The sequence below is a fragment of the Arachis hypogaea genome, chromosome 17, assembly GCF_003086295.3.
Source record: "Arachis hypogaea cultivar Tifrunner chromosome 17, arahy.Tifrunner.gnm2.J5K5, whole genome shotgun sequence".
Lineage (NCBI taxonomy): Eukaryota > Viridiplantae > Streptophyta > Magnoliopsida > Fabales > Fabaceae > Arachis > Arachis hypogaea.
In genome coordinates, this window is record NC_092052.1 from 2,583,658 (window position 1) to 2,599,045 (window position 15,388).

General features: G+C 36.5%; 2 protein-coding genes and 1 long non-coding RNA gene across 4 annotated transcripts; 1 reads left to right on the top strand and 2 right to left on the bottom strand.

Moving 5' to 3' along the window:
* Nucleotides 1-513: 513 nt before the first annotated feature.
* On the top strand, nucleotides 514-2,796 carry LOC112764628 (uncharacterized). Its single transcript, XR_011875483.1, has 4 exons — nucleotides 514-658; nucleotides 737-830; nucleotides 2,091-2,220; nucleotides 2,659-2,796. It is a non-coding gene; the product is annotated as an uncharacterized lncRNA (long non-coding RNA).
* LOC112764627 (uncharacterized) lies at nucleotides 2,704-5,210 on the bottom strand. Its single transcript, XM_025810319.3, has 3 exons — nucleotides 4,405-5,210; nucleotides 3,172-4,241; nucleotides 2,704-3,088 (listed from the first exon to the last, which is right to left on the bottom strand). Exons 1-3 carry the CDS (start codon nucleotides 5,086-5,088, stop codon nucleotides 3,043-3,045), a joined length of 1,800 nt encoding a protein of 599 aa, XP_025666104.1. The 5' UTR covers nucleotides 5,089-5,210; the 3' UTR covers nucleotides 2,704-3,042.
* A 5,338-nt stretch (nucleotides 5,211-10,548) lies between these two features.
* On the bottom strand, nucleotides 10,549-14,354 carry LOC112766408 (uncharacterized). 2 transcript variants are annotated; one of them, XM_029294710.2, is made up of 8 exons: nucleotides 13,972-14,354; nucleotides 13,171-13,379; nucleotides 12,562-12,654; nucleotides 12,327-12,476; nucleotides 11,403-11,564; nucleotides 11,222-11,326; nucleotides 10,805-11,157; nucleotides 10,549-10,720 (listed from the first exon to the last, which is right to left on the bottom strand). In XM_029294710.2, exons 1-5 carry the CDS (start codon nucleotides 14,097-14,099, stop codon nucleotides 11,488-11,490), a joined length of 657 nt encoding a protein of 218 aa, XP_029150543.1. In that variant the 5' UTR covers nucleotides 14,100-14,354; the 3' UTR covers nucleotides 10,549-10,720; nucleotides 10,805-11,157; nucleotides 11,222-11,326; nucleotides 11,403-11,487. The 2 variants fall into 2 exon arrangements, with proteins under 2 accessions (XP_029150543.1, XP_025668083.1); XM_025812298.3 differs by lacking the exon at nucleotides 10,549-10,720 and having other exon boundaries at nucleotides 10,747-11,157.
* Between the last annotated feature and the right edge of the window lie 1,034 nt (nucleotides 14,355-15,388).

The window sequence follows — 15,388 nt, forward strand, 5'->3', positions numbered from 1 at the left end:
ATGAGGATTTGAAATACATTGATAATTATGAAGAAACACTTTTCACAAGTCTTCAGAGTAGTTGATTCCATTGTGATTGTAAGGTTCAAATTCAATAGAGAAATGGCTGCAAAGGGTATAAAAACTTTTGACATTATATCATATTAGCTTCTAAATCAGTTACTAAGATGTAGAACTCTGATTAAAACAACTTTGTAACTTGTTTCATTCACTTTAAAATGTTACATTCTGTTTTCACCATGTATTGGTTCAAATCTTGATTGCATTATTATTCAATTAGTTTAATAAAGCATTAAAATCAATGTTCAATATCTTCAGCTTCTGAAGATGTTTTCAGGGAATTTTGACAAGTCTTCCCAATCCTGAAGGTGGTGAACGTGGAAAATTGTATAGTTTGCCTGCTCTGAATGATCCTAGAATTGGTACCAACTTAAATAAACTGATATTTTTTAGATTATGTTGCTTATGTTGATGAAAATTAACTACATTGTCTCTTTGTAGTTCCCCATATTCTATAAGGATTCTGCTAGATTCCGCAAGTAGAAATTGTGACAACTTTAAAGTGACTAAGAATGACGTCGAATTGATTATGGATTGGAAGAACATTTCTACTAAGCAAACTGAGATTCCTTTCATGCCAGCTCGTGTTCTGCTTCAGGTTTGTTCCATTTTCATGAATCAATGACTAGTTTGAATGTATGAATTTTGTCTTCTTAGCCATTTGATTTTGTTGAAGGGATGCCATCGGGGTTCCGGCTTTGGTTGATCTTGCTTCTATGAGGGATTCCACGAAGAACCTTGGCAATGATCCTAATGAGATTAGTCCTCTGGTATGAAATGAATGTAACATGTTTTTGGATAATTAGGTATATAGATTGATAAAATTGTGAAAGAATAGGAAAAACAAAGAAAAGAACTTTTATTGATTGTTGATTGATTGAATTGAACTGAAGTGTATTGTAAAACTAAATATATATAGAACATTGTCCTATGAAAGATAAAAGCAAATAAAGATAAGATAAGAACAACCAAAGATAAGATAAAGATAAGATAATAAAGACTAAAATTGTAATTGAATTTATGTATTCCGTTGGACTGAATTTGTGGGCCACGAGACTTCTTTATTGTTGTCATGGGCTAAGGTGGAAGAGTAATTTAATACGCCCCCGCAAGCTGGTGGATGGAAGATGTCAATAATCCACAGCTTGGATAAGTTTCGATGAAATTGTTGAGGAAAACGCGTGACGCGGACTAAGATGCGTGCGGCGGAGTTTGAACTGCCGGCGACAAAAATATAAAAGGAGATGCTGTGCTTGAGCAGCAATCTTCAAAAGAAAAATGAAAAAATAAGCGCGTAGAGTGCGATAAGAAAGAGGGCGCATATGGCGCAATAAGAGTGGTCAGAGGGCGCGTAGAGCGCAATAAGAGAGGGCGCATAGAGCGCGATAAGAATGCAGATGGAACTGCTAAAACAGAATGCAGATTAAAACAGAATGCATGACTGTTGAAACAGAATGCAGACTGCCAGAAGAAGGCCCAGATGGAACTGTCGGAAGAAGGCGCAGACAGGCCATAGTGACTTCCATGAATAATAGTTGAGGGATAACCAAGACTGATGTTGGATTTTTACTTAGATAGATGTAATAAAGATTGGTTGAATTCTGAGCTAAATTAGAATATTGATTATTCATTGTGGGAGGAGGTTGAAAAAGAAGTAAGGTGATTTCTCACCGGAAAGAAGATAGCTTATGTATCCTTTTCAAAGAGGATACCAAGGCTCTGATATCATGATAAAATTGTGAAAGAATAGAAAAAGCAAAGAAAAGAACTTTTATTGCTTGTTGATTGAATTGAATTGAATTGAAGTGTATTGTAAACTATGAGGGTAAAACTAAATATATATAGAGCATTGTCCTATGAAAAATAAAAGCAAATAAAGATAAGATAAGAACAACTAAAGATAAAGTAATAAAGACTAAAATTGTAATTGAATTTATGTATTCCTTTGGACAGAATTTGTGGGCCACGAGACTTCTTTATTGTTATCATGGGCTAAGGTGGAAGAGTAATTTAATATAGATTTCATTCAGGTTCCAGTGGAGCTTGTTATAGATCACTCAATTCACGTTGATGTAGCAAGATCAGATGATGCACTACAAGCAAATAGGGAATGTAAGTTCTATAGGAGGAATTGAAGCAGAGGCAAAAATGCTTGGCCAGGTAAAGTATATTTAATAAAAGTTGTTTGTTTCTAGATATAAATCAAGATAAAAATTGCATGTTAGCTTATAGTTTTAGTAGTATGATCTGATTACATATGTTTTCACATATTTCTAGCTTTGATGATCATGATAACTGCATTCAAATTTTTGGTGTGACAGCCAATGAGTATGATCTTGCCTGGTGTTGCGAAAACATGGTGTCCTCAGCTTATTGAAATATACCTTCAGGTGAAGGCATGGGAGAAATGTCATTGGCTGATAGCCTGATAGGGCTACAATTGCAAATATGTGTCCAGAATATGTATTCTCTTAGATTAACAGGAATAAGTGAACAAAAAGTGACACATTCTTTCTGTTATCTATTTTAATTTGCATTGGCCAGTATAAAACTCTATCAAATTGATTATATGACCAAGTTTACTTTACTTGGTTACAGGTTTCAATGATCGAATCATATTTGTGACTGTAAGGAGGCAATATCTTGTCGATAAGATACAAGTCACATTAGTACTTATCGAAAGTTGAAGATTCTAATATCTCAAAATCATGATAAGAGAGTATATACATCTCAATTGCACTTAGACTTGGGAGATGTTGAGTCCTGTGTTTCAGGGCCAAAGAGGTAAATACATAGCTTACAAAATATTTCTATACTTGTAGTACTTTATGTTAAGGCAGATTGGCATGCATGTCTTGGCAACAAAGTTGGATTCAAGGTGGCTAGAGCTTTCATATGACTTTGGTATCCATCACTTCTTTCTTTGGCTAGTTGGTCATTGATGGTGAAATTCTAATTCCTAATATCGACCACACCGGTATACTAAACTACAGTCTTCTCTTTATTGCCTTCATCTCCAGCAGCAAATCTGTCCACCGAGTTAAACAAGTAAATATCAAAGCTCAATCACTGGATAGGGTGAAACAAGTTTAAAGAGAAGCGCATACTCACATACGGTAATGGTAATAAGGACCAACTCTAAGATGACCCTTGGATTCAATCTTGGCAGAAAAAGTTTGGAGTTGGAGCCTGACTCTGGCATAAGAAATAAACTGAGGAAATTCTTCCTCTTCCTCGTGTCCCGTGAATATATAAATCAAACTTTCTTTGCTACTGTGTTGGCAACAAAAAATATTTGATACCCGCACATCCTTCTCCAAACCATCCACGAGCACTTCTTCCACAACCTTCTTCTTAGACAAGTCATAAATATACCACATTGGAGCGAAGTCTACAATCAGAAGATAATGGGTACATCCCAAACGAACTAATTTTCTAGGACAATATCTAGGAACTGGCGGAAAATTGCACACAACTTTTTCCCATCTGTTAGCCTTGACGTCATATGACATGAGCAACTGATGATTATTATGAAAAGAATACAATACAATGAGGGTCTTCTTGGGACTCTTGGTGCTGTCCTCCCACAGAAAGTACGAGCTAGGCAACGGGTGATCTGAGAAGAGAGCACTATCGGGCACTTCCCTTTTTTCCCATAGACCTGATTTTAGGCTATAGATCTCAACCCAATTTGCAATTTGATAGTCACCCCAAAACATGCACAATTTGCCATCGTATGGGACTACTAAGGGACTTAATTGGGAGCAGAACATGGTTCCACATAGACTCCAAACCCAAGTAGAATCCTCATACTTAAGGCACCACAGCTTTGAGTAGTACCGATCGTCACCCACGTTCGGATGTGTTAAAACACTACGCGCATTACCAGCAAAGTAAAAGCAGCGACCAACAGAACAAAATCCTTTAAAATTTGGTAACACACCGTCGTAGATCAATAGATCATCTCTAAGAGGCCATTGGGCAGGTATATGACATACTTCTTCAGGTTCAACAGTGCCATTCTTCATAAAGTTGTCCTCAGGGAGAGTTAACAACCTGTGCCTGGTGGTACTAGAGAAGCTCACACAAGGCTCGGTTTGCTTTGTTACAAAATCCTGATTTTTCACCAATATATATAAACGCTGTGTCATGGATAGCTTTAGATCAGAAGAACCAACATCCTGGAATTAGGGAAACAATCATATTATCTATGACAGAATTAAATCACCATAAGTTTAGAGCAATTAACTATTAAATAGAGAGCTCTGCAGTGTGATGATAATAAATAGAAACGCCATAGTTATCCAGTTAAGTATATAAGGATAAGAGGATGCAGAAACGGACCTCAGGTTCAGATTCCCCGCATATTCCATCAGCAGCATCTCCCAAAACAGCACCTTGCAAAACCGCAACAACACTTCCCCACCAGCTGTCAAAATCCGCATTCGATTCAGCAGTGCGCCCCAAACCCCTAATCTCATTGGCCGCCTTAGCCATCAAATTCTTGCCACCTTCATTAACCTCTCTGCCCACGACAAAGGCACTGAAACTGCAAGCATTCACAACAAACGCTCCAACCTTAAAGGCGTTCGCTTTTTTCTGGATCCAATTGACGAAGAACTTTGCTCCCCAAAGTAGGTGGTGATTGGAGGAGAAATTTCGTGCGGGAGATAGGTTCCAAACTTCCGAAGTTGAAGCAACGAGGAGGACGAGGTTCTCCTTGGGTAGGGCTTCGGGCTCGTAATCCCGGGCATCTACGAGGTCCAAAACGACGCCTTTCGACTCTAACAAATCGCAGAGGCAGGTCGCTAGGGCTTTTGAAGTTCCGATTTGGGAAACGAAGAGCATCTTGCCACGTGGATCGCGTTTGGGTTGTTCGGGATTGCGTTTGGGTTGTTGGCGATGGTGTCTTGTGAGGTTCTTTTCGTAGGGGCTCACGCGCATGAGACGAGAATTGCAGATTAAGAACAAGGCTGTGGCAGTGGCCGTGGCGGCGCTAACGGTGAACAAGAATGCAGGTGCCGACATGTTGCTTTCTGTTTTAGAGGGTTTTCCTTTTCTTTAAGGTGTTGGAGAGAGACTTGGTGTGTGTCTGTCGATATCGCAAAACTGAGGAAGTGGAATGAGAAATCTAATCTAACCTAAGGCCTTGTTTATCTTTTTTTTTTTTTTTTTTAAATCTTATGAAGAAGTAAAATAATTTTATTTTTGAATATCTAATGCAAAAAATTTTTTTATTTATCAATTATATTTGGGTATAATAATATAAAAATATTTTTTTGTTTATTTATTATATAAAAAACATATTTTAAAAAAAAATGTAAATTACAGCTTCTTAAAAAAGATTTTTTTTATTTTTTTAGTATTTTTATTTTTACTACTAGAAATTTATCAAACACGCGAAAAAATAAAAAAAAATCTTTTTCATTAAAAAAAGATCTTTTTTTATCAGAATAATGGTGCCCAATCTATTACTTGTATAATGACTGTGGCTCCTGAAGCCAGCGTCACTCTCACATTAATTTGTAATAAAAAATTAAAAACGGAATAATTTAAAAGCATTTTGTTATGGCCTTCATCTTCTTTTTCCTTTCTCAATCTTTTGTTTGATGTTGTTCCTCTTCTCTCTATCTCTCTCGAAAACTCTAATCCCCTAATTTCTGTCGTTCTCTTTTCGATTGGCTATTCTTTTTTTTTTTTGCCTGAATCATTTCTCTCGGTGTTGTGACCTTGATCCTTCCCTCTTCTCAGTGTGACAATCTCTTTCTCTCTCATTTTCTCAATTTCTCTCTCACGGTGTCGCTCTCACTCTCAAACCGGGTTCTCTATTTGTCGATCATTTTTTGCATTCTACCAGTTTCCGGAGATATTGTGGAGGCCACAGAGGAAACCATTATGGCCAGCTCGCGACTGAAATGGGAGACCTCGGATGAAGGGCTAGAAAAGTAGGCCGAACACAACAGAGGTCCTTTAATTCCAAATGTTCGCTCACTAGAATAGGTTAGATATCGGATGTTTAGCCATCGTATTTTTTAGGAATTTGTTGATATTGTTTCAAATAAATGTTAATTACTATTATGTATACTCTGATATGTTGGTAAATGAAATGAGAATAAATGTTATTATTTGATACCTGTTTGTGCCATTGCTCTACTGTGCTATTAGGTTAGGGTTTAGAGAGATGAGTACCGATTTCTGGAAAAAATTTGTCGGAGTGACCGGAAGATATTTAGCTTTACAAGTTCGATTTCTCTCTTACTTCTGATCCTCAGATCTGATGATGTCGGCCGTGAAGATCTTCGATTAGATCTCGGAGGTTAGTTGGGTTTATCTTGATTTAGGATTTCTCATATATCTTAGGATTTCTCATGTATCCTATAAATTGTAGGCATTAGATTGAATTGGGTTTCTAATATGTAATTCATAACAGTTTTGAATAATTTTAATTAATTTTTGAATTCCATCTTCATGAAAAGAGATTGTTTTTCGATTTTCTATTAGATGGAAAGGAGAAACAAGAGGATAAAGTGAAAAGGTGCAACAACAGGAAGAACGTGTTAAACGTGTTAAGGTAAGAATCATTGTGTTTCTTTCTCAGAGAATATATTCAGTTAAAATTTATTTATCTTCAGAAGATGAGAAGAATTTGATGAATAATATTCTCTTACCATTATAAATAAGATCTTTGGATGATCATGAACCCTGAAACAGCTTTTAGTAAAATTTGTAACTTAAAAGTGTTATAAACTCTGCTCCTAATTGATTAATTTTTTTTTGGAGATTAAAGAAACATACCTTTATTGTACATAGATGCATACTTCATTTAGCTTTGTCAGTTAAAATGTGGCTATTTTTTGGTTCTAGCAGTAACTGAAACAGAAGCATGTGAAAAAATAAACACAATGAAAATGAGACACATAATAAGAACTATATAAAATCCATATGAAAACACTTCAATTGCTCTCCGAATATCCTAAAATTGTACGCATCAGATTGAATTTGATTTTCTAATATGTAATTCATAGTAGCTTTGAATAATTTTGATTCTTTTTCTGAATTCTGTCTTCATGAAGAGAGATTCTTTTTCGATTTTCCGTTAGGTTATTCGTTTTCAGTATGCAGTGATTTTATTAGGGTTTGCAATTGTGTTCCTGATTTCTCACTAGGGTTTGCGTGTTTTAAATCTGATTTTGTAATTTTCCGTTGATTTTAATACTCAATTTTCTATAATGTACACTGAACTATTGAGCTATTAATACTCATACACACTTGATTTAGGGTAGGGTTTAGGGAGAGGGATGATTTGTGGGAGTGATTGCTGATTGGAATATGGGTCAAATTGAAAAGCTGGATTTGTGGTCATGGAGCCGTCTTTTCGCTTTCATGATGGCAATTGTGAGGTGATCCAATAGCTTCGACAGGTTAGTAGGCATTAGATTGATTTAAGTTTTCTAATGATGTATTCATTCATTGGGACCCTTGCTCTATTGGGTCTTCCTTTATTTTTTTCAATTTGTTGTTGGAAAAAGCTACAGCAATAATTGAAGTATAATGTCTAAAATTAGTTTTAGTATTTAAAGTATATAACTATAAGTTCCGGAATCAATTTGGGAATAAGAAAGTTTATTACAGTGCACAAAATGAGTTAAATAAATACTATTATTAGAAAACAGTCTCTTTTATATAGGATTAAAAGTTTTTTTCCTTATTATCTTTGTGTAATTTTTTTTTGTAGTAATCTGATATTGTGAATTATGAGTGTTCTTCTATTGATTTTTTAAAATTTGTACATCATACTTTGCTTGACTTTTTTTTTGTTTATTTATTTTCTTTTAAAAGTTACTGGTATAAGCACATGAGCTCTTGATTTATCAATGTGCTCGAAGCCTACACCCGCCTTGGAAAAAACCCTTTCTTACCTATTTTCTTCATTTATTTATTCTAATACTTATCTCATTGAATTAATTTATTGATATGTGTTTCGGTGCGTTGATATGGGGATTTTGAAATTGGGAATCTGCCTAGGCTATGGATACTTTGTGTGCCATTGTTTAAGAGATACGGTTAGAATCCAGAGAGACAGGAACATTTCACTTGGATGGTTCAAACCTTGCTTTGTTCTTCGGAAGGATCTTGGGATAAATGCTGCTGGTGTAAATTCTTCTTTTGTACGCCTTCTGAAACTCCTTCCATTCTTATCTTTGGTTTGCCTTAGTCACTAAACAAAAAGATGAAGAATATTTTGGAATTCAAAACTTAGTCCATGAAGGTGATATTTTTTTTAAAGGAAAATTTAGCTACTTTGTTTATAATAATAGCATTTTGTGTAAAGAAATTGGAAATAACTTTGCAGTGAATTTCAATTCTGAATTAACAGAGCCTATAATGTTACTTTAGTTATTCCAATCTGAAATTTCTGGTATTATACTATCATATGTGTGTATTTGATTTTCTTGGGCCTGATGAGGGAAAAACGATTCCAAACAAACTCACCGGCAAGTGTACCGGGTCGCATCAAGTAGTAATAACTCACAAGAGTGAGGTCGATCCCACAAGGATTGATGGATTAAGCAACTTTAGTATGGTGATGAATTTAGTTAAGCGAGTATTTGATGATTTGAGTGAATTTGATTAGCAGAAGTGAAATTGCAAGAAAACTAGAGTGCAGAATGAAAATTTGCTGAATCTTAAAGAACAGAAGAAGTAAATTGCAGAAACTTAAAGTGCAAGAAAGTAAAAGAGCTGAAACTTAAAGTGCAAGAAATTTAAATTGCTGAATCTAAATTGCTGGAAAACTTAAATTGCTTGAAGAATAAAAGGAATTGGGTATTGGGATTCAAATTAAGCTAGAAAATGTAAATTGCAATAGATCAGAGAAGTATAAGATGAAGAGATCGAGATGAACCAAGACAGAAATGAAAAATTGCAGAAGAATCAAAACAGCAAGAAAGCTTAGCTCAATTATGAAATCTTAAGAGAGAAATTGACAATCGCAAAAGAGTAACAAGAGCAGAAAGCAAATCTAGATATCAATTACTCTCTTGACCAAACAGTAAAGAAGAGATTGCAGAAGAATTAAAATGAAAATAGAAAAGAAAGTTCAGATCCAATTTTCAATTCTTAGAACTATAAAGAGGAAAAGTAAAAGGTGATTTTCAGATGAAGAATTTCAGTGGAGTTCTTCAATCTGAGTTCCAAAACCCAAAACAGAAAATAGAAATTGTAGAAGAAAGAAAATGAACAAAGAAAACTTAGATATGATCCCAATTCCCAAATTCTCCAAAGGAAAATTAAAAAGAAAACTAAAAGTGAGCTAAAGGTCAGGTCCTTCTCAAATCAAAATTGCTCCTATTTATACACTTTCTATTTCCATCATTAAGCAATTAGAATGGGCTTTTGGGTTGGCCTTGAATGAAATTGGGTTGGGGTGCATTGTAGCTCCTTCTAGTGGAGCACTCCGTTGGCTAAATAAGCGCTACGTTCACTTGTCATGTGTGCTCCCTTGGGTGCGCATGTTGCTTCTCTAGCGTTGCCTTAGTGAACGCTATGTTCACTCTTCAAGCGCTGCCTCCTTGGTTGAGCGCTTCTCCTAGCGCTCCCTTTATGGGCGCTGCGCTCACTCATTGAGCGCTCTCCCTTGGTGCGCTTGTTTCCTTGCCCAGCGCTCCCTTAGTGTGCACTACGTTCATTATTTGAACGCTGCCTGGTACGGATGGCACAAGGCTTGCCTCCAAAGCTGAAAAACACGAAAAAGTTAAGTGAACGTGGCACTCACTTCTAAAGTGAACGCTAGCTGTGTTTGCTTTCGAGCGTGGCGCTTCCTTTTTGAACGCAACGCTTTACTGTTTGCTTCCCCTTTTTCTTCATTTCTTCACTTACAAGCAATCAAAGTCTCACCAAAATCACAAGGTCTTTGCATCATTCATAAAATCAATTAATTCTATCATAAACCTTATGATTTTGTGCAAAATGAATGATGTTTGATTGATTCAAAATAATCATGAAAATCCACTCCAATCACTTACTTATTGTCACTACAAGAAAACACGTCTATTGCCACGCTTTTAAAGCGTGGCGAAAAGCTAAAAAAAGCGTAGCGATAGCTTTTCATCACGCTTTTTGAGCTACCGCCACGCTTTTGAAAGGGTGGCATCTGAAAGGGTGGCGGTTGCTCTATCGCCACGCTTTTGGTGACCTATCGCCACGCTTTTTCTTTTGCCACGCTTTTTACACATGGCCATGCTTTAAAAGCGTGGCCATATGTGGGAGATTTGGCCATGCTTTAAAAGCATTGCCATATGGGAGATACGGCCACACTTTAAAAGCGTGGCGATGGGTAGAGATACGGCCACGCTTTAAAAGCGTGGCGATAGGTAGAGATACGGCCACAGCAAGATATACAACCACGCTTTAAAAGCGTGGCAAAAGCCTTGTTAAATTAAAAAAAAATTCTTTTCCTTACTTGATCTTCATTGCTACACAATATAAATTTTCAATCTTTTTTATTACCAAACCTAAAAATATAGTATGTAATTTTTATTACAAGACAAATCAAACAATAATTAGTGACATATATAATTTACTATAATTGTTTTATACATTAAAAAACTAATACTCAAAACACAAAATAAATCTCAAATTCAAATTCCAAAACTAAAACCTGAAAAAAAATACAGAAACAATACAAGTTAGAACTGCTCATAATATATCAAATTTGGATTGTCAAAGGTTAATAAGAACTTACATACAAAGAAAGAACAGCAACAAATAATACTTGCGATAAGAAAGCTATTACTGAATGGCTCCACTTTGGATTGTCAAATTTTCGCACAATTGATGACATAAATTTATTCCTTGAATTCCTGTTCCCCCGGATGAGCTTGTATATTCTAGAAACACCAAGTCTTGCTTGAGCTAGTGAGACAATTTTGGTTTCCCTTTTCCAGATACAGGGATTTTAGATGGGATTTTCTGATTGCCATTTTCAGAAGCAGTGCTAATTGATTGCATGAAAATAAATGACATTTGAAGTCCATCTGTTCCCATTTTGCTTTCAGCATCAAGGAGATACTCCAACATGTTTTGCAATACTTGAATCTGATATCAGGCTGATTTAGTATCCAAAGAGAGGCACTATATATATCAAGTTGAAATATATTACCTTAAGACAAGTGTCAGCATTTGAAGATAATGTTCCCTCCAGTATCTTTCCAATATCCTTTTCCAACATGTATTCAGGCCTGGCAATTAAGATAAACCCTAGTGCCTACAAGAGATGCAAAAAACCTCAAACTTCATGATTGAACCAACATAAAAAACCCAGATAAAGGCATAGTTCTTACCTGCAATGATCTAGCCTTAACAACAAAATCCTCCTCAAAGAGAAACTTTATACACAAGGTGAGACTCGTTCTGACATCAATAACTTTATTGCTGGAGCTTACCAACAAAGAATTGCCATATCAAATGAGTGATCCAAGACAAAAGAGTGATCACCCAACTTGCTGCAAATGATTGGAGACAGTTAACTTTTATAACACATGCTATATAAAATTAAATCTAACAACCTTTAGGGACTAATTTAATAAAGATTAAGATAATAATCAATGAATAAATCAATGATAAGTATATAGTGCGAACAAGCCATGGCACAAAAACACACCAACTTTAGTGATTATCATATACCCATTCAGGCCAGGAGGAAATAGGAATAGGATCATCTTAACATTACACCTGCAGAGAACGTATCTCAAATGAAGAGCATATGTGTCCAACAGAAATTGTACACTTGAAGCTCGTGAAACTAACCTTCATGAACTTGCATGCCCATAAACCCAATTAACTAAAAGATGATATGTCAATAGAAGCAATTGTTTATTAAACAGCACCAGTAAATAGCATGTTTCCCAGGTTAAAGCAAGCGGCAAACAGAATTCATTTGACTTAACCAGTTCCACAAACTGAAATCATTGCAGTTCATATAATATGGACCAAGCAATAAGCAGAGCAGCACTCAGTAACAACAAACTAAGAAAAATTAATGAAACAGTAACACTTTCACAGCATCTATTTTGGACAATGAACAAAAATACAATAAACAGCAATCACAAGTCCAGAATTCAACACCAAAACAGCACAATAAACAAGTTCATCCAGGGCAACATTCAGAGGAAAGACAAATCCATTCCGAACAGCAGCAGTAAACAAAACAAAACCTACATCCACTAACTAGTCCAATTCTCTAACCAAATTTTGAATTCAATTACCGAGTAAGTCCATAGCAGCATAGAGTGTTCCACCAGTTGCAATCAAATCATCAACCACTATAGCGTGTTCACCAGCTTCAACTGCTCCAACATGCATCTCAAGACAGTCCCTTCCATACTCCAGAATATACTCTTGAGATATCACTTTCCCTGCCATTAAACCAATAATGCAACCTTCTTTTTAGTCCTAACACCCCACAAACACTACTAGTGTTATAAGATAATAATACCATACCAGGTAACTTCTTTAGTTTCCTCAATGGTACCAACTTTGCTCCTATTGCCAATGCTATGGGAGGACCGAATATAAATCCCCGAGCTTCAATTCCTACACAACAACACAGTTACAATCCATTTATCAGTAGTAGAGCACAAGAATCAAATATAGTGCTTGCATTGTGTGCTACTCTACTTGCTAAACATGAAGGAAATTAAGGATCATACGAAATTAACAACTTGCTATTCATTAATAACCAAACAACAAAAGGAATAAGAAAGAGAATGAAGAATTTAATAATTTCACTTTGGGGATAAAAAACATCTCTGCACCTAAGGAATTTTAACTCATTAAAGCATCTGTCATGTTGCGTTTTGCATACTAAATACACACAACAGCCATTCAACAAGCATTAATTAAGATGAGTAGAGACAAAAATGGCGTACAACCAATCTATCAGATTGTGAAATTGAGGGACCATACTATATATACCACAGGCTGCCTCTGATCCATGCACAATGCATGTAACAAATGTTATATCACAAACTTACCATTGACAAACATCAGTAGAATGAGACACGACTAGCGAATCTCCACCTGACACCCCATTTTCATTAACAAACTTACCAGTTCTAGAGCAGACAACTAACAGCTCCTTGCCAACACGAGCACTTTCTAGCTCAAGAGCATGAATAATAGCATCCTCCCTGTGAGCATACTTCACCGCCTTCTTATTCGAATTAGCAGCAGATGCCGTCGCCTTCTCGATGCACTCATCATACTCTCCACAACGAAATGCATTCACCTGCTTTGACTTCTCAAGGTTATACAAGTCCCTAAATCAGAGAGAAAAAAATCACAACTCGAACAATAAACAAACTCAAGGATGACAAGTAACATTTCTTGAAAAGCCAATGAAATTTACATCATTCCTATACATCATTCCTACATCTAGTTCAGGTTTCAGTCACATACTTCCCTGCTAGCAAAATTTCAAATTTCCAATCGAAAAAACATCAAACAAGGGCAGAGGAATACAACAGAGTAGTACCAAAAGGAAGCTAATTTAGTGAAGAAAACAAATAGAAAAGAAAAGAGGAATACAGAACTTAAAAAAAAGAATCACGGGTACAAACATGTAACCATAGGTGCAAACACACAAAACAACAACAAAATATTCTATAAACAAGGTTATCATATTAAAGAACCCCCAAAAATTGGCTCATGAATGCATTTATAAGCAGATGGAATTCAAAATATCCAGAGGCTTGAACTCATAAACAAACCGTCCTTTATTTCATCGTTATTTTTCAATTCTCGTTCCCCACCAAAACCTCCCCCAAATTGTGCACAACACTAAAAAAACCCCTAAAATTAGCAAATGCACTGCTGGCACGAATTGAAACATGAAAGAAAGAGGAGAAGAACCTGAAACAACGCAACGAAGCAACTATTCCTTCAACAAGGGCAAGACTGACATCGACACCGAGCAAGAGACGCAGAAACCAGTTGCCGCCTCCAAGCTCTGACACCGAGTAAGAGACTGGGAAAGCCATTGGCGCTGACGCTGACGGTAAGGATGCTGGTAACGGCGACGAGGAGACGAGGCGGAGAGGGAGCGGAGGCTAACGGCGCAGCGAGGGTGGTGCTGGAGACGGTGGGGATGTAAGCTCGATTAGGGTAGCAAAGGTGAAAGAGTGACCAAGGGATGTGATAAGCTTGATGAGGGTAGCTCGATAAGGGTTGGGGACGGGTTGAAAGAACGTCAATTGGGTTGGGGACTGGGTTGGGGGCGGGGTCTTAGGGTTTTTTTTTAAAAAAGTTTTTGGCCACGCTTTTAAAGCGTGCCAAAAGAGTACTACGATATGGCCACGTTTTGTAAGCGTGGCTGTAATGAAATTCTGTTGCCACGCTTCTAAAATGTCCCTGTTTCTCTCTATGGCCACGCTTTTGAAGCGTGGCAGAAAAAAAACGTGGCCGTTTCTCTAATCAATTGCCACCCTTCCAAAAGTGTGGCCGTTGACCCTTTTCGCCACGTTTTTGAAGCGTGGCAAGAAAAAACGTGGCCAAATCTCTTTTCAATCACCACCCTCACAAAAGCGTGGCCATTGACCACTTTTGGCCACGCTTTTAAAGCGTGGCAAAAAAAAGCGTGGCTATAGGCCTTTTTTCTTGTAGTGTGTACAAGAAAGTGCATAAAACCTAATGAAACTAATGAAAAATGCTTGTAAAACTAGCATAAGATGACTTGTCATCACAACACCAAACTTAAATCTTGCTTGTCCCCAAGCAAGCACTAAACATGAGAAAGAATGAAATAAAATAGAGAAGCATATATGTCCTTATTTAGCAGGTAATAAAATTTGGTTCATGGAGTTTTATGTAGACAAAATGCAGCTCAATTATTCTTAGCTGTCTGATATGAAATGTCCCTTTGAGGATTCACTAGAGTTGCTGCTATAATGACTTGCTCTTTGATTGATCCCTGTTAGATTTTTCCTTCTTTCTTTTGCTTAGATAGCTTATTTCTCAATGGTAGCTCAGTGTCAAGTGTTGCAGCAGCCTTTTGGCTCAATTTTTCTCAACACCTCTTTACTACAAACACTTGGCTCACAATTCTTTTTAGGAACATTGATGCTCAGCATCTCTTCGGATCACTAAATGCTTTGTAGCTAGGTTGCTCTTGATAATGAAGTTTTGGTTGGTAATCCCAGATTAGTTAATCCAAGTTACCAAGTTTTAAAAGACTCCTCAGAACTTAATTGTCCAAGCAGATCCTAGTACAAGAAGCACCACAGACATATGTCCTAAGGTCCAAGCTATTGGTGTCTAGCCTTATTATTTG